The sequence below is a fragment of the Vulpes lagopus genome, chromosome 16 (genome assembly GCF_018345385.1).
Source record: "Vulpes lagopus strain Blue_001 chromosome 16, ASM1834538v1, whole genome shotgun sequence".
NCBI lineage: Eukaryota > Metazoa > Chordata > Mammalia > Carnivora > Canidae > Vulpes > Vulpes lagopus.
The window spans coordinates 16,351,702-16,371,976 of record NC_054839.1 but is presented as its reverse complement, the minus strand read 5'-3'; the positions used below and the strand labels follow the sequence as shown (position 1 = coordinate 16,371,976).

The following is a 20,275-nucleotide window of genomic DNA, read 5'->3' as shown; positions in this document are numbered from 1 at the left end:
TTTTTTTTAACTGGGTTTATAAGCCTGGTCTACAAGTCACAAGTCTTCATACATAGTAGGTCTGCATTAAGTGTCTAAGAATTAAACTGACATTGTCACCAATGAATAACAATACAAATTCATCTATTTGAGGCCAGCTTTTGGAAATCACAGCTCTTCTTGAGTTTAAGTCTCTTTGTGGACAGGCCTTTAGCCAATCACAAGAGTCCTGATTACAGTATGCATTTAAAGGAAATTCTAGAAATGTAGAATGGGATCAAGTATTTGCAGGATCTACATTCATACTTTAGGCAAGAAGATCCATTAAATGTTAGAAATTATTTTATGGAGCCAATAAAAACGTGGAAAAAGTGTTAGCAAAATCACTTGAGGAAAGGTAGTTACCAATGTATTTAATATTGGCACAGTTAGTAACTGACTTTAAATACTTTCCTGATCAACATAAAAAGGCATTTTCAAGGGAAAGGAAATAAATTATAATGCCATTAACCATCACACATTATAGAAGTACCTATTATAAAAGCAAATCCTTTCTAACTAAGTTTCATTGTCTGGATCTAAGCTTTTTCATAGAAATAAAAATCAAATACTATACTTGATTTCATTTTGTAATATTAATAGGATTAAAATAGCTTTAAATTTTCCTTTGACTCACTAAGCTAGAAAGTCAAGGTGCTAAAAATATATACTTTTGCTTCAAAATAGGCAGAAATGTATAACTGTAGGAAAGGATTTTTTTTTTTCCAAGTGTAACACCAAAAGGACCTTTTGGGAGAAATGTGAACCAACTTTGATGCGTAATTTGGCTATATATATATAAACATATGTCTATATTTGTCATGTAGCTTTACTTGTCAAAAAATATCCTAAAACTTATACAGTCACAGAAAGTATCAATAACATAAAATTTCACATCCCCCTTTTAGAACTATGGCCTTAACATTTTGTAAGGAAATAAAGCTTTGGTTAACCTTGGCTCTGGCAGACCTCATTAAAATAACAGTCTGTCAGTTTCAAGTTTAAAATAACAGGGTTGTCAGTTTTATATGCAGTAGAACAATCTACAATTTTATTTTCTGGGAAGCCTGTGGGAAGTGCCGGAAGGGGTGGAAAGATTGGGCAACACTGCCATCTGGTGGTTATGTTGGAAGGCTGTCTCTAACCACCTACAGGTGTGGCTGGACTGCCTTGAAGGAAAATGTAGGAAGATACTGGGCTGCCTTGAATTTAATTTCTTTTGTTCAACTTTTTGACAGCCTTTTGTCTTAAAAATGCATACACATGGCCAGAGCCAATATGCAGTTTATAACTCAAAATTACAGCAAATCAATAAGATACTCTCTGCTCTTTGGTAACCTGTAATTTCTGCATATCAATGGCTTGATGCCATTAATTTTCAAGAGAATAAGTCTTGTGAAAAGAAGGGGATATGGGAAAAAAATCCTTAAGATTTTTTAAGGGTATCTTGAAAGAAAGTCTTCAGAGTCTTCATATATGAGTTGTATACTTTTCTGGATGATTATTATACTTTAATAAAAATACACGAATATAAGCCAAAAAAATCTCTGTCGCGTAGGGAAAATATTGGCAGATGTCACAAAGCTGAATGCAACATGTTCTCACTTATATAAATGGAAACAATTCAAGGGAAAGGCTGGATCTTAGCCACTTCAAATATAACCTAATTTCAGTTCAGTTTTTTCCTGGTCCATTTTGGTCAATTGATTGAGTGGAGGCAGTGGACAATAGGAGAATGGCATCAAAGGAAACAGATAAAAATGAGTTCTGCTGATTTCAAGGGCAGGCTACCCAAGGAATTCAGAAGGACATGCAGAATGCTTTAACGTAAAGCAAATAGCCTGCCTTCAATTCAAACAATCCAGCCACTCTTACATCACTGGCTCTGACTCCAGATATGCTCAGGAGGGCCCTCAGACCCACATTCTCAGTATGGTTGCCAGCCACATATGGCTGTTAAGTACTTGAGATGTGCTATAGACAGAACTGACATGTGCTGTAAGTGTAAAAACCACATTAGATTTTGAGACCAGTGCCATCCAGTATGGCGGCCAGTAGTCACATATGGCTGCTGAGCACTGCACACATCTGTAGATTAAACTGAGATGTGCTGTAAGCCTACAATACTCACTGAATGTTAAAGAGTACTACCCAAAAAAGAATGTAAAATATCTCATTAAAATCTTTTCATATGTATTATATGTTGAAATGGTAATATTTTGGGTCTACTAGTTTAAACTATTTCTATTGGGTATTGCTGCTTTGGACTCTCATTGCATTCTGACCCAGAAAGGCCATTCTGCCATTTTGCAGGTTGTTCCACTCCCACTAGAGCTAAAAAGGGTGATCTCTAACACCCTTGCTGTTTGTAGGAGACTATGAGGATCTATTTAGGTTACTGGATGCTTAAGACATAAAGGTGAAAGTCAAGTACAATCATATCATGGAGTCTACTCATAAGAGGAGTAAATGGCACCCCTCGTTGATGCTCCATGAGGTAAATTGGATCTTGAAGGTAACCAGATGGCTCTCAGGCAAAGGTAATTTACCTCACAGGGATAAGAACTTGATTTCCAAGAAAGAGTGCACGTTAGTCACCCTATGCCATCTGTCCCCATGGAGATATTTCTATGCATTAAGAACTTCCAGCTCCAAGTGCCCTAGCAATATATTAATTTACTAAACTTTATTAAATCTTTAAGAAGATAGTTAGGGGAGTGGCATTTTCCTCCATTTAAAAACCAATTTGGAGGGAAATTATATGACTTTGCCAAAGTTACAGTTAAAGCAAACATCTCTCCATGCACTGGGCACTTCTCTCCTCTACTGAAGAGGCTTCACATCTATGAGCTTTTGCCACTCAAGGTCCCTCTACCAAAAAAACTCTTCCTGACTCTTCTACCTGCAAAATGCTATTCATCCCTTAAGTCCCGTTTCAACTGCCACCTCTTTCTTGGAGCTCCCCTTGATTCCACCATCTACTCAGTAATAAGACACCGATTATACTCTGTCCTACAACCCATGAAAGTATGAGAGATTTACTATGCTTTTTTATATATAAATCTTCTTTCCCTACAGAGTAGTAAGTTTCTTGAAGGCAGGACCATCTTGTATCTCTTACTGTGTGTCCAGTACATTCTGGACACTTAACAGGTGTGTGTGTGTGTGTGTGTGGTGTGTGTGTGTGTGTGTGTGTGATTGAATAGACTACCCATAAACAGACCCGGAACAACCATTTCTTCATAAAATAGAGAAGTTTACAAGAGAGAAGTCCTTCCCGTAACAATAACTTATTTTGTAAGTAAGAGCATCTAGAATTTAAATTTCGCTTTCAATTTAATTTGAAGTCTCAGAATTTAAATTCACCCTCTGCCTGCTTTACTTCATTTATCTATCTATTCATTCATTCATTTGCTATCTATTGAGTACTACTATAAACCAAGCATTGTGCCATATAGGACACTAAACTCCTAGGATGTGGTGAATACAAAGGACAGAGGCCCTGCCCTTAGGTCACCTGCAGTCTGGGAGGGAAGACCTATTACAATGAATGGGGACATCTGTAGGACAGGAAAAACCAGAGGGATCTCTTGGATCACATCCTGGAGGGGGGGGTCTCTGGAGGTCAAAGGAGGAGTCCTAGGGGAGGGATGTTGGAGTTGAGACCCACAGAAGGAATTATCCACTAACTCTTGCTCTTCTCTTCCCAATGTATAGATTATAGGTTTGTCTATATGGTTCATAGACATTCTTGGGTCCTATGATTTATGTTCTTGGGTACATTTTTGTGGTATCTTGGATGCATTGGTTGTAATATCTCATTTTGTTCCTCAAAATCCTTTATGTCAAAATCACTGGCAATTAAACTCGAACCAGTTTCCAATTAGATTCATGAAGGAAAAGGCAGAACATTTTATCATATCACAAATGTAACACAATGGATGCAAAAATACCATTTATTTTGTATCACATTGTACAAGTCTACATAGTTAAGTATAAATCAAATCACACATGCCCAAAAGAGATCCTGTACTTTTTGTTACCTATGTCATGAGACATTTAGGGCAACCTATCTTTTTACTCTATATGATTTTAGAATTTCCACATATCTGATTTTTGACTACTACCTTCTGAATACTTTCTGTGCTTCATCTAAATTACCTTTCCCATATGTGAACATCTATGCAAGTACACTCACTGGTGGATGGAATCACATTTGCAACACCTTACTTATGAAGGTCCTGCTCAATTACAGCAATCTCAGGTGAGCAAAAGAAATCTTCTGATTCCCTGGTAAGTTCCAAATATCTATTGTGTCTTCAGAGAAAGAGACCAAAATATACATCTATTTCTCAGCTTTGGTGTGAAAGAATGTAGCGTCAAACATTTGGAATTAAATGATGAATTCTAAAATATTCAGGAATGCCTAAATCCAAAGTGTAATGCTTTGCCATTCCTCCTCCTTTTTTAAAAAATTAGCAGACAACTTTTAATATCCTGGATTTCATTCCCTGAAGATGAGATTTCAATATTTTAAAACTGACTTCAGGTGGTCATATGCCTATGAATCATTGCTTTATGTCAATCACAGGTAGAAGTAGAAATCCTGTATGGATTTTCTGAGTATTGTCAAAGAACCCTATGAAGGAGTTGCACATTTGAAGTAATAGTTGGCAAAGAATCAGAATTTTTCACCAAGATTGAATGTTCGGAACATCAAACTTTGTTTCACATTGGCAAAATTGGGCTATTAAATATCTGAGCTTTGTCTGGCAGTTTGCTGAATTAGTGCTAATTTCCAGATCAATCCTATACAAAGGGATCAATCCCAAGCCATTGCCAGGATCTTATTGGCTACGTAAGGTAATTGAGGGAAAGTGAAGGAAATCTGTTCTTCAAACCAAAAGAAATTCCAAATTTTTCATTCTATAGTGATAGAATAGATGGTATTAGGAACAGATCAGTTATTAAATATCTGAATGGCTATAATGTGCCTTATGTAACTGCTAGAAATACTAAATTCATTCTCTTCTTTTGAGAATACATCTGAGATCTTCCTATCCTGCCTTATGAAGACAGCATATCCAATAACCTAATTTAGAATCAGCACTTTTCACAATACATGCTCTAGATCAGGGAAAATTCCTTGGGAATGTCTGCACCTACACAACCGAAATAATGCCTGATGAATAACAGAGAGCAAAGTTAGCAATCAAGGAAGATGGAGCTGACCTCAAAAGCCAAGAGCAGAGAACGAGAGAGCAAAGACTGGATAGACCCAATGTCACAAACGAAGCAAAGGGAGAATTTACCAGGTGATGGTCAGAGAAAAACAGAATCCACCCTCAGCAGCTGAAACTAGCTATAGATCACAAAGAACAAAGCAAACAAAAAGGTTGGGAGGTCATCACAGGAGGAAGAACAAGAATATGTTTATGCTTTTTGGTCAAGACTTGTCCATGAAGATCCCCAGAATTGCTGAAGAGGAGAAAGTGACTTACTTTATGTCAGGCAGCGGATCTCAAGTCCTCTTTACAGTTGGCATTGATATCTGTCATTGGAAATGTTTGAATAGAGCCTAGGTGAGTACCTGTCAAGAATACTCTAGAAGCTTTGGACACTGGGAGCTCTGCTGAGCCTCCAAATTTCATGACTCAATGACAAAAGCACTCCTTGAAATTATTTATATTTTCACACTTGAGAAGTGAATAGTGCCACAAATTAGGTACCACTGTGCAAAATAATACTTTGATCTCATGCATTTCTGCAGACTTCTGTCTTTTTCTTTTCACTATTGAATCCAGTGTTAGTTCAGTATCATCTCCAAGGTGTGTAGAATGTTTCCTACCCTCACTTGCCTAAAATGTAATACCATAGGGAGTGAGGCACAAACAGAAGTTTAGGTATAAATGTGAGTATCTGAAAATGTATTGTTTTTTTTTAACATAGGCTGCAAAAATCTGACATGAACAGCATAGGAAGGTATTTCTGGTTTTCCCACATTTATTCCACTGTGAGGAACAGTGTTTTGCCAAAGAAGAAGATCTCATCTGTCTTTTCAGGGTCATGCCCTGATTACAGCATCATCACATAGTCTAGAAACTCCAAGCCTGAAGCCAAGGGGGATGACACAGACTCTAAATTTTTCATCCTAATTCCTAATCCCCTGAGAAACTCAACAAAACTAAGCATTGTCATTTTGAACTTCCAAGGATTCTTTCACTTCCTACTGATTTTTTCACTCTTCTTCGTTTTTCCTACAAAACACACATGTGCTTGTCTCCTTGGGGAATAACATGAAAAGTACCACACCACAGGAAAAAATACGTAATATTTTTTGAAAAATATGGCAATATTTTGAAAAACATGGTAACAGACTAGCACTTATTATTGGATTCTCTGGGAACATTTGAGAAAGCCCAGATTGTAAGGCTGGTTTTAGGTTGTGTGGTGACTCAGGCACTCAGCACAATGCTCGGTGGGTTGTATGGCCAAGGTCTAACTTTGAATTCACTGACAAACTGTGTTCAACAGGACCCTGCTGTCATCCCAAGACTCAGTTAATGATTTCCTAAAAGGAAACATATTGTGAGGGACTTCTCCATGCATTCCAGGACCTGCCCAAACATTACGCAATAGACAATCTAAGACATGAAAAATAACTTTGAAGAGTTTCACGCACTCAAAAGAAATGAAAAGTTGAAGTTCTGGTGAATAGAATGCTAAAAACCATATCAGCAGAAGGGACTTGAGTCCAGACTTGAACATAAATCAAGTGGGTAGATGGAGCAAGTCCTGCATCTTCAGCTTCCCCATTGAACTAACTCTGACGTTAGTAACCCCTACTTCCTCAAGAATATTAGGGGGATTGCATTTACAGATAATGGGCCACATCAGAAGAGTTAGTATTCCCTCTGAGTCTTCAGAACTTTAAATACTCTAGACTGTCTGTACATGTTTTCAAGTGAGTGTGAGAAGTTGTGAACAGGTTCATTCACAGACTTCTGTTTGATCACTGAAGAAATATACATGGCTTGAATTCTAATGCAGGTTCACACAGTGAATTGAATGACTTGGTGCTGTAATAAAAGAACATTCTGCTCTAGAGTAAAGCCGGACAAGGTCACGGTCTCTGAAACTGGATTATTAAACTCTCAGGTTGCAAGAATAATATTATATATTGTGAATTTCCCTTAACTTGACCAAGTAAAGTGGCCTTGTCCATGAGCTAAAGTGAGGCTGACTTTGTTTCTTTAAACAGATTGTTTTCCCAAGCTAACAAATGACCTTCAGCCTATAAAATATTCACATTGTTTTTCCCCCTCAATATGTATTATTTAGTGTATAGTCCTTTAAATATTAACCATCTTTTTTCTAAAGATATGGTATATATTATTTACATCCAGCTACATTATGTTTTCACACAGATGAAATAGGTACACTGGAGTGTTTCTGAAATCATGAACAAATAGGGCATCTGGCCAGGTGCACACAACAGGTACCCAGGGAAGTGAATTCTGGTGTGGGCATGACTGACAAAGGACAGCAGGTGGCCATCTCATAGTTCACTTCTCACACTTCACAGGAAAGATCCAGGAGAAATGAAAGGGCCAGCATAGATGGACTTTGGGCCTTAGGTAGGCACATAGACAACCATGGGCAAAATCTCTTAGAGGAGATCAAATGTGCCCCATCAAAGAATCCACATAGGAGACAAAGGTAATAATAGTTCAAAAACACTCCAAATCAGTATTTAATAGGTCACTTGCTCGGAAAACCGAAAGGAAGTTACTGGAAATGGTACAGCTTTATGAGGATTATAAAGACTGCCTAAGTTGGGATTCATTCCATTTTTACTTAAATTCCCATGTTTTTTCCCCAAGCCAGCATTGCCTTTGAGATCTCTAAGGCTCTTCCATCATACTTGTGTAAATTACACCAAGAATGACATTTGAGATGACAGGAGGCTAGAATTCTAATTAGAGGATTGGAGGGGCCATCTGAGATCTCACTCTCACTCAGGGGATAATCAGGTCAAGAGAAAGCACATTTTTGGAAGGCCTGCAGAATTTGTCCATGTCTTCCTTATTCTCCAAAGGGAAATCCAAGAAGGCAGTAGCTGGCAGATAATCGATCATTTTTGAAATCTTACTTCCCTTAGCAGATAATCAGCAGTGCTATTCATGTATTTATTCACTCAACCAATATTTCTTAAATACCCAGGACATGCACAGCACTGTTTACCAAGGCTCTGCTGCAGAGCAGGTGTTCCCTGGGAAACATGAAGGCACAGATGCTCCTTGGCAAAAGGAGGAGCTGAAGACCAGAGCAGTGGCTAAAAGCAGTGGCTTCTAGATGGATAAAATCATCCCATTGTTGGAAGTGAAAACTTGGAGGACCATGATGCCTTTCTTGTTTTTAATCCCTCTAGATAGAAATGACTAATGATCCAGCTTCCTAAATTGTCCCCATGGCAAGATTCAGTAGGCACAAAAGAGCAAATATCAGCAAAGACATATTTGCTTGAGAGGGAATATGATTCTCCCTACAAATTTTCAGGCAAATTGGTATCAGTACTCTCATAGCCCTTTGCTTAATCCGATCATATTTGCTCCATGTCTGTTTATCCTCTCCTACTCCTACACAGGGACACTAGGAACCCTTGAGGGGTGGCAGCTATGTACTGGCCATATTTGTATCCCCAGAGTATAGCATAAAACCTGACTTAGAGAAGGCACATAAGAAGTGTTTAATAAATGAAGCTACCAACAAAAGGCTTTTTCTTATTTTAACCAATGCAATGGAACTTTTTCTGAATTATACTTTCCTATCTCATTAAACTGATTTCATTGAATGTTTTTGCTTGCTAAGTCACTGATTCAAAATACATTGTGTCAGTCCCTTTACTACAGATTGGCAAGCTCCGAATTCTTTGGATCTCATATCTCTAAGAGCAAAAAGTCAGAATCATAGACCTCAGTGCATTTATAACTGTTTATGCATAAATTATACATAAGTAGTACTGAACTAATGTATTTTATATAACATATGAAGGTATGCAAAAAGTAGAAACGTTTGAAGAAAGAGGTAAAACAAAGAACCTTTATTCATTTTATTTTGTAATGTAGTCGATGTACCAAGAGTAAGTCTGCCATTTCATTGCTTTTCAATTGTGCTTGCACTGTTTGAAATGAACAAAATCCAAAGTTTCTTTGCAGAACTCATTTTAAGCCACTCATCCATTTAATGAATTAGTTAAAACTACATAATCTAATCCATAAGTGCATTTAACCAAGACATGTGAACTGCAGTAGATTTCAATACCTCAGCACCAAGCTAATGGGAGGTGCCACTATGAGCCCCTTTCCACTCTGGAAAAGTCTTACAAGATAATTGAGAAATGGCCATCACCATATGGACCAATTAAGAGACATACCAATTTATAGATCAATTAAATATTAGGAAAACTTAATTCCTCTTATTTTTTATATTTAAAAAGTAAAAATAGAATTTCTCTTGTTTTTACCCTGAATCACATTGAATCATCTTGCAGACCACAGGGGTGGATACATACCTCCACCAACAACCCAACACACATGCTCCAGAGACGATGGCTATAGGACATGTCCTTCTTAAGCCTGCTGGCGAAAAGTAACAACTCTGAAGCCTACACTTGATTTTGAATCTCATGTCTACCATTCACCTGATGCGGGGCAAGTTTTTTCACCTCTCAAGACCCCATTTCCCATTCCCAAACGGTATAATGATAATACACCAGCACAGAGTTGAGGATCGCACGTGAGTGCTTTAGCCCAGTGACAGATCGCACTCAGCTCCCAACTGCTTTGTCAGTTACTGCCCTCTGCCAAATTCAGCAAGGCTCTTAAACACCATATCTCCCAAAAACAAAGTCTCATTTCTTTTCCCAACTTTTCATTATTTTTAACTTTTCCAAAAAATACTGAGGTGGTTGAAAATAAATAATAAAATGAACACTCACATACCTCTCATGTAGACAAACTGATGGTTGATTTTTCTGCTATTTTCAAGTAAGTAAAAAATGAAATAACACTTTATTCCAAATATCTCAACATAAATCTTTTAAAAGAAAAGATGGTCTCCTACATAAACACGGCACCATGATTACACTGAAGAATATTATTGGTGGGACACCTCGTGGCTCAGTGGTTGAGCACCTGCCTTCAGCTCAGGTTGTGTGATCCCCAGGTCCAGGGATCGAGTCCCGCATCAGGCTCCCCAGAGGGAGCCTGCTTCTCCCTCTGCCTGTGTCTCTGCCTCTCTGTGTCTCTCATGAATAAATAAATAATAATCTTTTTAAAAAAAGAATATTATTGGTAATTCAGTAGTATCATGTATTCAAAATTCTCCAATTATCTCAAAACTCTTTCTTATAACTGGGTACTTACCTCTTCCAGTACTTCCAGTCCACATGTAGCATCAGGTTGTAACATTTTTAGTTTCTTTTCATCTAGGACGGTCTTCCTGCCTTTCTACAATTTTTACCTCTTTTGAAAAGTTGAAGCTGGTTTTCTTATACAATACCCCATACACTGAATATGACTGATCATGTATGTAATGCGTTACTTTGCTTGGCCCTATACTGCCAAGTATTTCCTGTCAATTGGAACTTGGTAATTCAGAGTCTTGATGAAATTCAAGTTTAGTATTTGGGACGAGATCATTTCTTAAATGGAATTGTCAGATGCCAGTACTTGGATCATCCTTTCTGCTCTTCGGTTTTGCTAATCCCTTTGTTTTGGCAATCTATTCTACGTTGTCAGCTTCCTCCCTCTTTTGTCTAATTTCGCAGTTCTGGAAAGGTGGGTATGATAATGGTAGCACTATCTTCCTCTAGTTAAGTATTCATTGACCTTCTGACAAGCCTTCAACAAAGAGTCAATGCTTTGACTGGAGCTAGGAATTGAAATTATCAGAGATCAGAGTAAACTCCAGACAAGTTCTAGAAGAGGGCCATATTTTCCTGGTGGCCGCCAACAGTGTGTATTTTGAATCAGAGGCCTGCGGCATGACAGAAGTTGACTTTCAAAATCCCTCAGGGGCATAGATGTGAAACATGTAATATTCAGGTATTACTGGTATTACTAATATTCCAGCATTATGAACATAGGACAAATGGTAAATGTAACTTGCAAGTATTTGCAAAAGTTAATTTGTCCAGGAATAGCTCATGTGGGAAGCTGAAAGACATTGCTGCAAACTCCTTATTTGAGTCCAGATCTTTGTTCTGATCAAGTCTGCATTAGTAGCGAACTCAGATTCCCTATACTTCAGTGACACATTTTTATCAACAGTTCTTGCTAGTGGAAAGCTTAGCTCCCTGTTGTATGCACTCAAGTTTCCAGGAAGAAAAGTGTAAGAACAACTCAAATCTGGAGCTACCACAATGTATTTACACATATTATTCAGACATAAATATAAGAGGGACGCCTGGGTGGCTCAGCGGTTGAGCATCTGCCTTCGGCTCAGGGCATGATCCCGGAGTCCTGGGATTGAGTCCCACATCGGATTCCCTTCATGTGGCCTGCTTCTCCCTCTGTCTGTGTCTCTGCCTCTCTTTCTCTGTTTGTCTGTCATGAAGAAGTAAATAAAATCTTTTTTAAAAAAGAAATAAATATAAGAGAATAAGAGAAAATATTTCTAAATCCTGTAAGGAATGAAAAGCTTGATACTGAAAAACAAACTGCAATCATTTGGATATCTTTGGAATCAAAGGCATGTGCCTCTCTGGTGTCTAATAGGGTCCCTTTTTTTCAGCTTGTCTGCATCACCACCCTCAGCTGAAAGTGAATTGGCCGATGTTTCCATGCAGAATGTTAAAATCACATTTGCATCTCTTGCTGCTGTTTTGCTGTTATGTCCTCCAATCACTCAGTGAAAACGCCTGGCTACTGCAATGCCACAGTGAACACGACCTGATTATAAAGTGTCCTGTGGTGACTCAGAGAGGACCCCACACTCTTCACTTAGCTAGATACAACCCACCTTTCCTCCTGACCTTTTAACATAAGTGCACTTTGTGGAACCACACTATTTTGTGTTAGCAAGATTGTCTGCTGCCTTGTATTAGATTGAGACAATGAAATCTATTTATCTATTGAGCACCTACCATGTGCTAACACATTTGTGACCAACCTGTCTTCGTTCGCCAGGACTTCCCAGTTTTTTTTTTTAAGACTTTATTTATTCATGTCAGAGAGAGACAGAGACAGAGAGAGAGAGAGGCAGAGGGAGAAGCAGGCTCCGTGCAGGGAGCCCGACGTGGGTATGACAAGCACTGAGGATGACAAGTTAGAACCCTGTACCTGTGTCAAGAAGCTGGTGACCTTAGAATCAGAGAAGTAAGCCAATTACAAAATTAGAGTAATCAGTACTTAAAATCATGAACAGGGCACCGTGGACACAGAAAGTTGAATCTAACTATCTGGAAGACCAGAGATGCTCCTTGAAAGAGACAATGCAAAAAAAAAAAAAAAAAAAGAAAGAGACAATGCTTGAGTATGATTTAAAGAGTGAGCAGCACAATATATGCAGTGAAATTTTGCAAGACTCAAAAGAGGAGATATCGGTGGGACATCATGCCATTTTATTCTTTCTCTGTGTCTCCGAATACATATATGTTTGGTTCAGATTCCCACAGTGTAAAGGTGGGATCTTAGCATTAAATAAGCAGAAAAGAGAATGGTCATTCCCAGTGTACTTTATTATGGAATGGAATATACCTTACAGTATTTCAGTACTGAAGCTAGTGACAGTTTTCTCAATTAATTATGAATATGTAAGGCTGCTTCTTTTTCTGGAGTTTGTGTTTAAGAACTGTGAGAATGAGTAGCTTAGTGGTGATAGCCCAGGTTGCAAAGGTGAGGGACACCACCAATGTGGCACCTTGCAGAACAAATCAAGTGAAGGGTTTTATTTTTGACAGGTTTTATTTTGAAAAAAACTCAAATGTACTGAAAAATTGCATTTTTTTAAAAAAATTGCACACTCCCATCTAGATTCATTCACCATTAAAAATTTGCCACATTTGCAGGGCATCTGGGTGGCTCAGTCAGTTGAGCATCCAAATCATAGTTTCAGCTCAGGTCATGATCTCATGGATCGTGGGATGGAGCCCTCCATCAGGCTCCTCACTCAGCAGAAAGATTCTTGCCCTCTACCCTTCCCCCTTCTCATGTGCACATGTGTTCTCTCTCTCTCTCTGTATCTCAAATAAATAAATAAATCTTTAAAAAATTTTGTCACATTTGCTATCTTGCTCTATCTCTAAACATCTATGTGATGGTGATAATGATGATTCCTGAATCATTCTAGAGTAAGTTGTGGGAACCATAACCCTTTAACTCTGAATAGTCCAGCATGTATCTCCGAAGAACATTCTCCTTTATGAGCATGATGTGAGCTCGTATTCAGAAAATTCAACACCAATACAATATTATTTCATATAGAGTCAATATTCAAGTTTCGCCAACTGTCTCCATAATATCCTTTCTGGCAATTATTTCTCCAATCTAATGTGCAATCCAAAATCATATACTGCATTTGAATGTCATGTGTCTGATTCTTCTTAATCTAAAAGAAGTATTTAGCTGTGTCTTGTCTTTTATGACTGACATTTTTGAAGTATACAAGCCAGTTGTCTCATAGAATGTTCATTAGCCTGGACATTGTGTTTATCTAATGTGTCCTCATGATTGGATCTGGATTATGAATTTTAACTACATAAGTAATGTGTCCTTCTTGTCATGTCACATCTGGAGGAAGCCCAAATCACTTTGTCCCACTACTTTGATCACTTGGTTAAGGTGGGAGCCTGCCCAATTTCTTCACTGTAGAGTGACCAGTTTTCCTTTTGCAATAATAAGTATCTGTGGGGAACACTTTGAGATTGTGTAAACATCCTAGGCCCCATCAAACTTCCACCCAATGTATTTTGCATTTGTACTAGTTTGTTAGGGCTGCTATAACAAAGTATCACCAAGTGGGCAGCTTACAACAGATTTACTGTCTCACAGTTAAGAGGTTAGAAGTCTAAGATCAAGGTGTTGGCAGGGTTGGTTCCTTCTGGGATTGTGAGGGTGAATCTGTTCCCTGACTCTTTGCTAACTTCTGGCAGATTGCTGGCAGTCTTTAAAGTTCCTTGGATTGTAGATTCATCACCTTGATCCATGCCTTCATCTTCACATGGCATTCTCCCTATGTATATCTGTCTCTGTGCCTAAGTTCCCCCTTTTTATAAGGACAAAGTCATATTGGAGTAGAGCTGACCCAGATGATTCCATTTTAACTTGATTTTCTGCAACAGCTCCATTTCCCATTAAAGTCACATTCACTGGTACTGTGGTTAGGACTCCAATATCTTTTGAGAGGGACTCATCTATAGATAAGACTTGCTGATATCAATTATTACTATGATGGTTGCAGAATGGTGATTTTTCTGTCACTCTTTCAACATTTATTAGTTGGCTTTTGGGGATTTGGCTTTTTGTAATTGATAAACAGAATGTGAATCTATCTACAGCTGGATAGAAATGGCCACATGTCTTTCAAGTAAAAAAATACAAAGCAAATAAGACACACACACACATCTGTGCCTAAAGTGATAGCAAAAAAGGACTGGCTCTCACTGCAAAACTCTACGCAGTCAGACTGGCTAGAAGGAGAGCCAGGGTTAGGGTAGCCCATGGACCAAAGTCAGAATCAATGGGGGAAATCAGAGAGTGCAGGTCTCAGGCCATCCTAAACATTTCTTGTGTGTAAGCTACTTCTTGGAATATCACTACTCATGGATTATTTTCATGTTCTAAAACAAAAGTAACATCACTCTGTTTAAGGGTGTGTACCAGGGTCTCAAATTCAGTATTCTGGCCATCTTCAGCCCTTTGTGAATGAGCAGATATTTCTCAGTACTAAAGCCTCTTGTCATCAGAATCACAGGAAGCAAGGTCCAAAGACTGTATAATTCTGGAACTATTGAGAAACATGATTGGGACACAGATCCCACATTCCTTTCTGTTTACTATTAAACGTCAAAAAAGATCTTCAGAATTGTTTTCTAAAACTCTACACTCCTTCCACAGTAAACAGAGAATACTTTATTTCCAAAGGCTATGGATCGCAAATACATAATGCCATTAAGTCTCAGTGGCTGTCCCTTCTACAATGCTGTGTAGGTATGCTAGAGCTGCCGTAGCCACATACCACACACAGGATGGCTTAAAGAACAGAACTTTATTGTCTCTTGGCTCTGGAGGCTAGAAGTCCCAAACCAAGATGTCAGCAGGATTGGTTTTTTCTGAGGCTGTGAAGGAGGGCTTCTTTTCCAGGCCTCTCCCCTTGCTTGTAGGTAGATGTCTTCTATCCTCTCTCCACATTGTCATACCTTGATGCATGCCTCTGTGTTAGGATTTCAGCATATGAATATGGGGGAACATAACTCTGCCATAATTCTGCCAACCTATACCAGATGCATTTCAACCATCCATAGACTTTCCCAATGTTCACATAGACAAAATAGAAAATCATAGTTGTGACTGCAGGAACCTAGATGTTAATTTTGGAACCAAAATGGTACTGAATCCTTGTCTCCATTCTTTCTGCAGGTGAAAAGTCAGTGCTGAGCCTGAAAACACTAAAGATGAGGTTACTAAGCTTTTCCCTGCCATCCAAAGGACTATGGGTTTTACACTTACCTATATTCGGAATGACTTTTCTCTTCTTGCTATAGAGATTTTTACGTGGGTTTGGATTGCCTCTCACTATCCAAGTGTGTGCTGTATGAGCCTGAGCATTGGTTAAGAGCAGAGGTTACCAGCAGTTGGATTAGTGACAATATTTATTTCTTATGGAAACAAATAGACCATTGGGGAAAGCATTTTCTCTCTCAGTCCCCTGTTTCAGTGCATTTATCTGACATCCAAGCAAATGAATTCTAAAGAATATATTTAGGGAATCTGCAATAGGGAACACCTATTTCTTCCAGCCAGAGAGGGACTTGAAGCCAGTTGAGATGCTTTGTAAGTTTTTAATTCAAAGCATGGGAGGACAGAGATGATGGAAAACAAAAGCCAATTACCTGAGAACTCTCTGCCAGAAGCTAGAGGAAGATTGAGGGAGGAGGTAGGGAGGCTTGCCTGAGCAATAAATCCTGCAGCATGGTGTCTCTCTCTCTCTCTCTTCCAACTGATTGAGTTTGTGCTCGTCCTATCACAGATCCTCTAACTTTCACCTGTGTTGTGTCCTTGTGTAGAAATGGGGGACACCTGGGGAGAATATTCACTCTCTTTCCTTGCTTTCTTGATCAGGTCACAGACATAAAAGAGAAACTGAAGCTCTCTAAAAAGGTCTGGTCAACGTTACCCTACACCATCTGCAAGGATGAGAGTATGACAGCAGGCACGTCCAATGAAGAAGAGTGCTGGAATGGGCACAGCAAAGCCAGGTGAGGGTGACTCGCTCTTCTGGTAGTTGAGGCATTGTGCATCCAGCCCTGGAAGGCTCTCCTGGCACAACCCTAACAGGCCTGTTTATGCAAAAAGCAGCAGAGGGTGGAGGGACAAGTCGTCACTTAGCGACAGCTGTTGAGAGTGACAGGTTTGATGGGCACCTGGGAGCACTTACTCTCAAGGTGCCATTAAGCGTGGAATCCTTGTTCTGAATGCTCGCTTCTGGATAAGGACGGAGGAATGGTGACAGATGCCAGGTTACGGATATCCTGAGATCACAAAGCGCCTTTTATGTTCACTTAATGACTTTAAGACAGCAAAGCTATTTTTATCCAGAGTTAAATGTGCATGGCTTACTGTTCTTTCCATCACAAGTTAAGCAGGAAGTGAAAGTTCAACTGTAATATTTTTCACCCTTGGAGAAAAACAATTTTTGATGTGCTCATTGAAAGGGTAAGGGAAAAAGAAATGAGCAAGGGGCAGCCGGGAAAGTGTTCTCGTAGGTCCCCTGCCTTGAAAAATCCCACTGGGATCTCCTGATGAGTGATGGCTCTGTTTTCATCCTGCTGCTCTGCTGCCCAGTCCTGCTGCACTTGATATAGAATTTCTGAATTTCTTAATTCAGCCCGGAAATGGGGTTGGCCTGAGTTTTCATAGGGTGGAGGAGTTGGACAGGAGAACTGGCTGGGAGTTGGCAAGCAGGGCAGGACACCGGGAGAGGAGACTGCCCGAGCACGCCTCAGCGAGGGTGCAGGTGGGCAGAGCAGCTGGTAAATTGGACTCAAGGAATCTTTGGGGATTGGCCAGCAGGTGGAGAAGTTAATGGGGGAGGGATCTGTTCTGGGCCTTGGTGGGCGTTTTCAAGCAGATGAAGCAACTGTGATCAAAAGGAAACAGAAAGTTACATGGATATTAAGTTCAGAAGAAACTGCAGAAGGTAAGCAGGGGTGCAAGTGAGGTGCTCATTATGTGTTATTTCTCACACTGCTGAGTTGAATTTTTTAGCATCTATCAGTAATGATCTTATTAGCCATACTGGGGAGAGCTTAGCAAGGCAAAAACAAGACAGCTATAGAAAGAGCTGTAATCATTTCAAGATGCTCCAAAATATCAATGTCCAAATCTTAGATCATGAGTGTAGACAGATATTTGTCCTATCAACAACATGCCCCTCAAAAATGCTTAGTAATTTATCAGTGTCTGGTCTTGTAGGAAGGAGACCTTTGGCCAGCAAATTCATCTGTGAAATTTAATAACTTCTAATGTGTCTTTTCCTAATCATTGTACAGAAAGACACTGTAAAGGATGACCAGATGGCCTAATGAATAAAGTGGTTGATTTTCTGAGCTGCTCTGTTACCCATCTGTGTTTACCTTTCAGCCTTGGCTGAAATCAAGGCTGTGTTTTGAACTACATTCCCATGGTTACACAGGTTGCTGGCTATCAGTGCATACACAAAAGGAAAGATAAAGAATTATCGCAGGTAGCAGTTGGGGAGGGGACTACATACACTCCACCAAGAAAAAGAATGGGAAGTTGGTGACCATTAAAGTCAGAGCCACGGGAGACCAAGTTTAGCCGAATTTCTCACTGTGCAGATCAGGAACCAGGTGGATGAACAATTAGTCTAACTAGCAAGGGTGAAAGCTAGAAATCTCCCAAATCCTAGCCCAGTATTCTTTTCATGTCAATATCCTCCTGCCTCTAAAACAAATGGCTGCTAAATATTTTCCTCCTGAGGTTAGGAGAACAAATGAAATAGATCTTAGCTCTATAAAAGATTTAGTAGACCTACATTCATTCATTCAGTTCCTCTGTCCATCTGCAATGTTATTAAGCACTCCCTCTGCCCAGGCACTGTACAAGGCTCCATGAATTAAGTACTGTATGATAGCAGTGATGTCTCTCAACCAATAGAAAGCACAATGGCTGGAGAGAGGACTTCAAGGGCCATGTTGTTGCACTGTAGGCTTGGGAAAGGACAGCATAGGTGGAGAACCACCCGGATCAGCACTTAGGGACCAGATTTGAATTTTACCCTAGGTCGATAGGAACCCACTAGGGGAATTTATGCAGGTGAGTGAAATGATCAAATTTAATGCAATAAAATCATTTACAAGGATATTCCAGAATCTAATCCAGTATACTATTTTTAAAAATGAAGCTGTCAAATATTTGTGACTCAAACTATATTCCCATTGAAAACTTAAAATTTCATAGTTTCTTTTAGTTCCTTTTTAAAAAATTCTTCCACTGCAATGAAATCTTAATAACTTTATATTTAATAGCATAGGAAGTAGATAACCAATAAAGACTTGTTGAATTAAATTTAATTGAAGCTTTCTTCTCATTCTCACCCAAGTATTAATTGATCTAGGAACACATGAGAGGATTTTTTAAAATTCCACTGAACTACTTTGTAGGCTGAAAAATCCACTTGTAATGCAGGTAATAACCTATTTTTCCCTACGTTTGAAGTATAGATTTTCAGATAATAGGCCTTCTTAAAAGTTTGGGATGCTTGTAAAAAGAAAGAGAGAGAGAGAGAGAGAGAGAAAGAAAGAAGAAAGAAAGAAAGAAAGAAAGAAAGAGGAAGGAAGGAAGGAAGGAAGAAGAAGAAGAAAGAAGAAAGAAAGAAAGAAAGAAAGAAAGAAAGAAAGAAAAGAAAAGAAAAGAAAAGAAAAGAAAAAGAAAGAAAGAAAAGACAGAAAGAAAGGTTTTTCTTATCAAAGAACCAGAACCTTGATTTAAAAAAATTCTATCGAGTGTTAATGGATTGTGGAACAGAGGTGCCTATAGCACTGAGAGAGCTTGTCATGGCCTGGAGTTCCTAACTTAAGCCTGCTTGATGAGGCTACTGATAGAGCCCAGGCATTTCTTCCTGTTTATGTTTTATCCATCCGACTCTTACAGCCACATTCTTCCATGCACACCTACTCCCAGTGCCCTCTCCTCCTACCTAAACATTTGATCTGGCTTATCTTCCAACACCCATATTTCTCCCTGCTATTTTCTGAATTCTACCCCACAGCTCTTTACCATACTTCTTTGGTTCAGGAGCATACCTGTTTCACAGGTTAACATATCTGAGGTCAAAATAACTCCTACCACCTATATGTCCGTCCATTTCTTCCAGGGTACGGTATTTTCCAAAGAGCCATTACTAAATGAATGGCACCTGCTGACACTGATGGTGACTTTAAATAGAGCAGGATACACAGAGATGTGGCCACTATGGAGGCCACTGGGTGAATCTGCTGTGTTGAGAGAGTCAAGGATCTGGGAGCAGTGGCTCCTCTAGGATAAGAACCTGCCTTCATCTTCCTGCTCCCACCATCAGCCAGTGAGCCATCACTGGCGGATCTCACTCTGCTTCAGTAGCTAAGCGGGTCTGGAAATAGGAAGGGAGGTGCAAGGAGGAGACTGTGCCCCTCGAAGGGGGGAAATTGCAGGTATGCTGATGGCTTGTCAGCATTTAAGTCTCCGTTTCATTAAAAAGTCTGGTTGTCAAGAGAAGCTCATCCCAGCTTCCCTATCCCTTGCCCTTGCCAAGCTATAGGGGACAATTTAAAGACCAGTGCAATCAAGTCTTTGAAAACAGTTTGTAAATTCTAAAACAGTGCTTCTCAAATGTTAACGTGCAGGCTAAAGTCTTGGGGGAGCTTGTGGAAAATGCAGATTCAGACTAAGTAAGTCTGGGGTGGGACCTGAGATTCTGCATTTCTAACAAGCCTCGGGATGTGCAGTTGTGGATTCCGGGACCACACTTGGAG

At 39.3% G+C, this 20,275-nt stretch overlaps 1 protein-coding gene across 1 annotated transcript in view; it reads left to right on the top strand.

Annotated features, from left to right (window-relative positions):
- Positions 1–20,275, top strand: part of GPC6 (glypican 6) — a 1,091,020-nt gene that overhangs the window by 1,053,618 nt on the left and 17,127 nt on the right. The window contains exon 7 of the mRNA XM_041731333.1: positions 16,362–16,498. Within this exon, the coding sequence (XP_041587267.1) occupies positions 16,362–16,498 (137 nt within the window). The remainder of the gene's footprint in view (positions 1–16,361; positions 16,499–20,275) is intronic.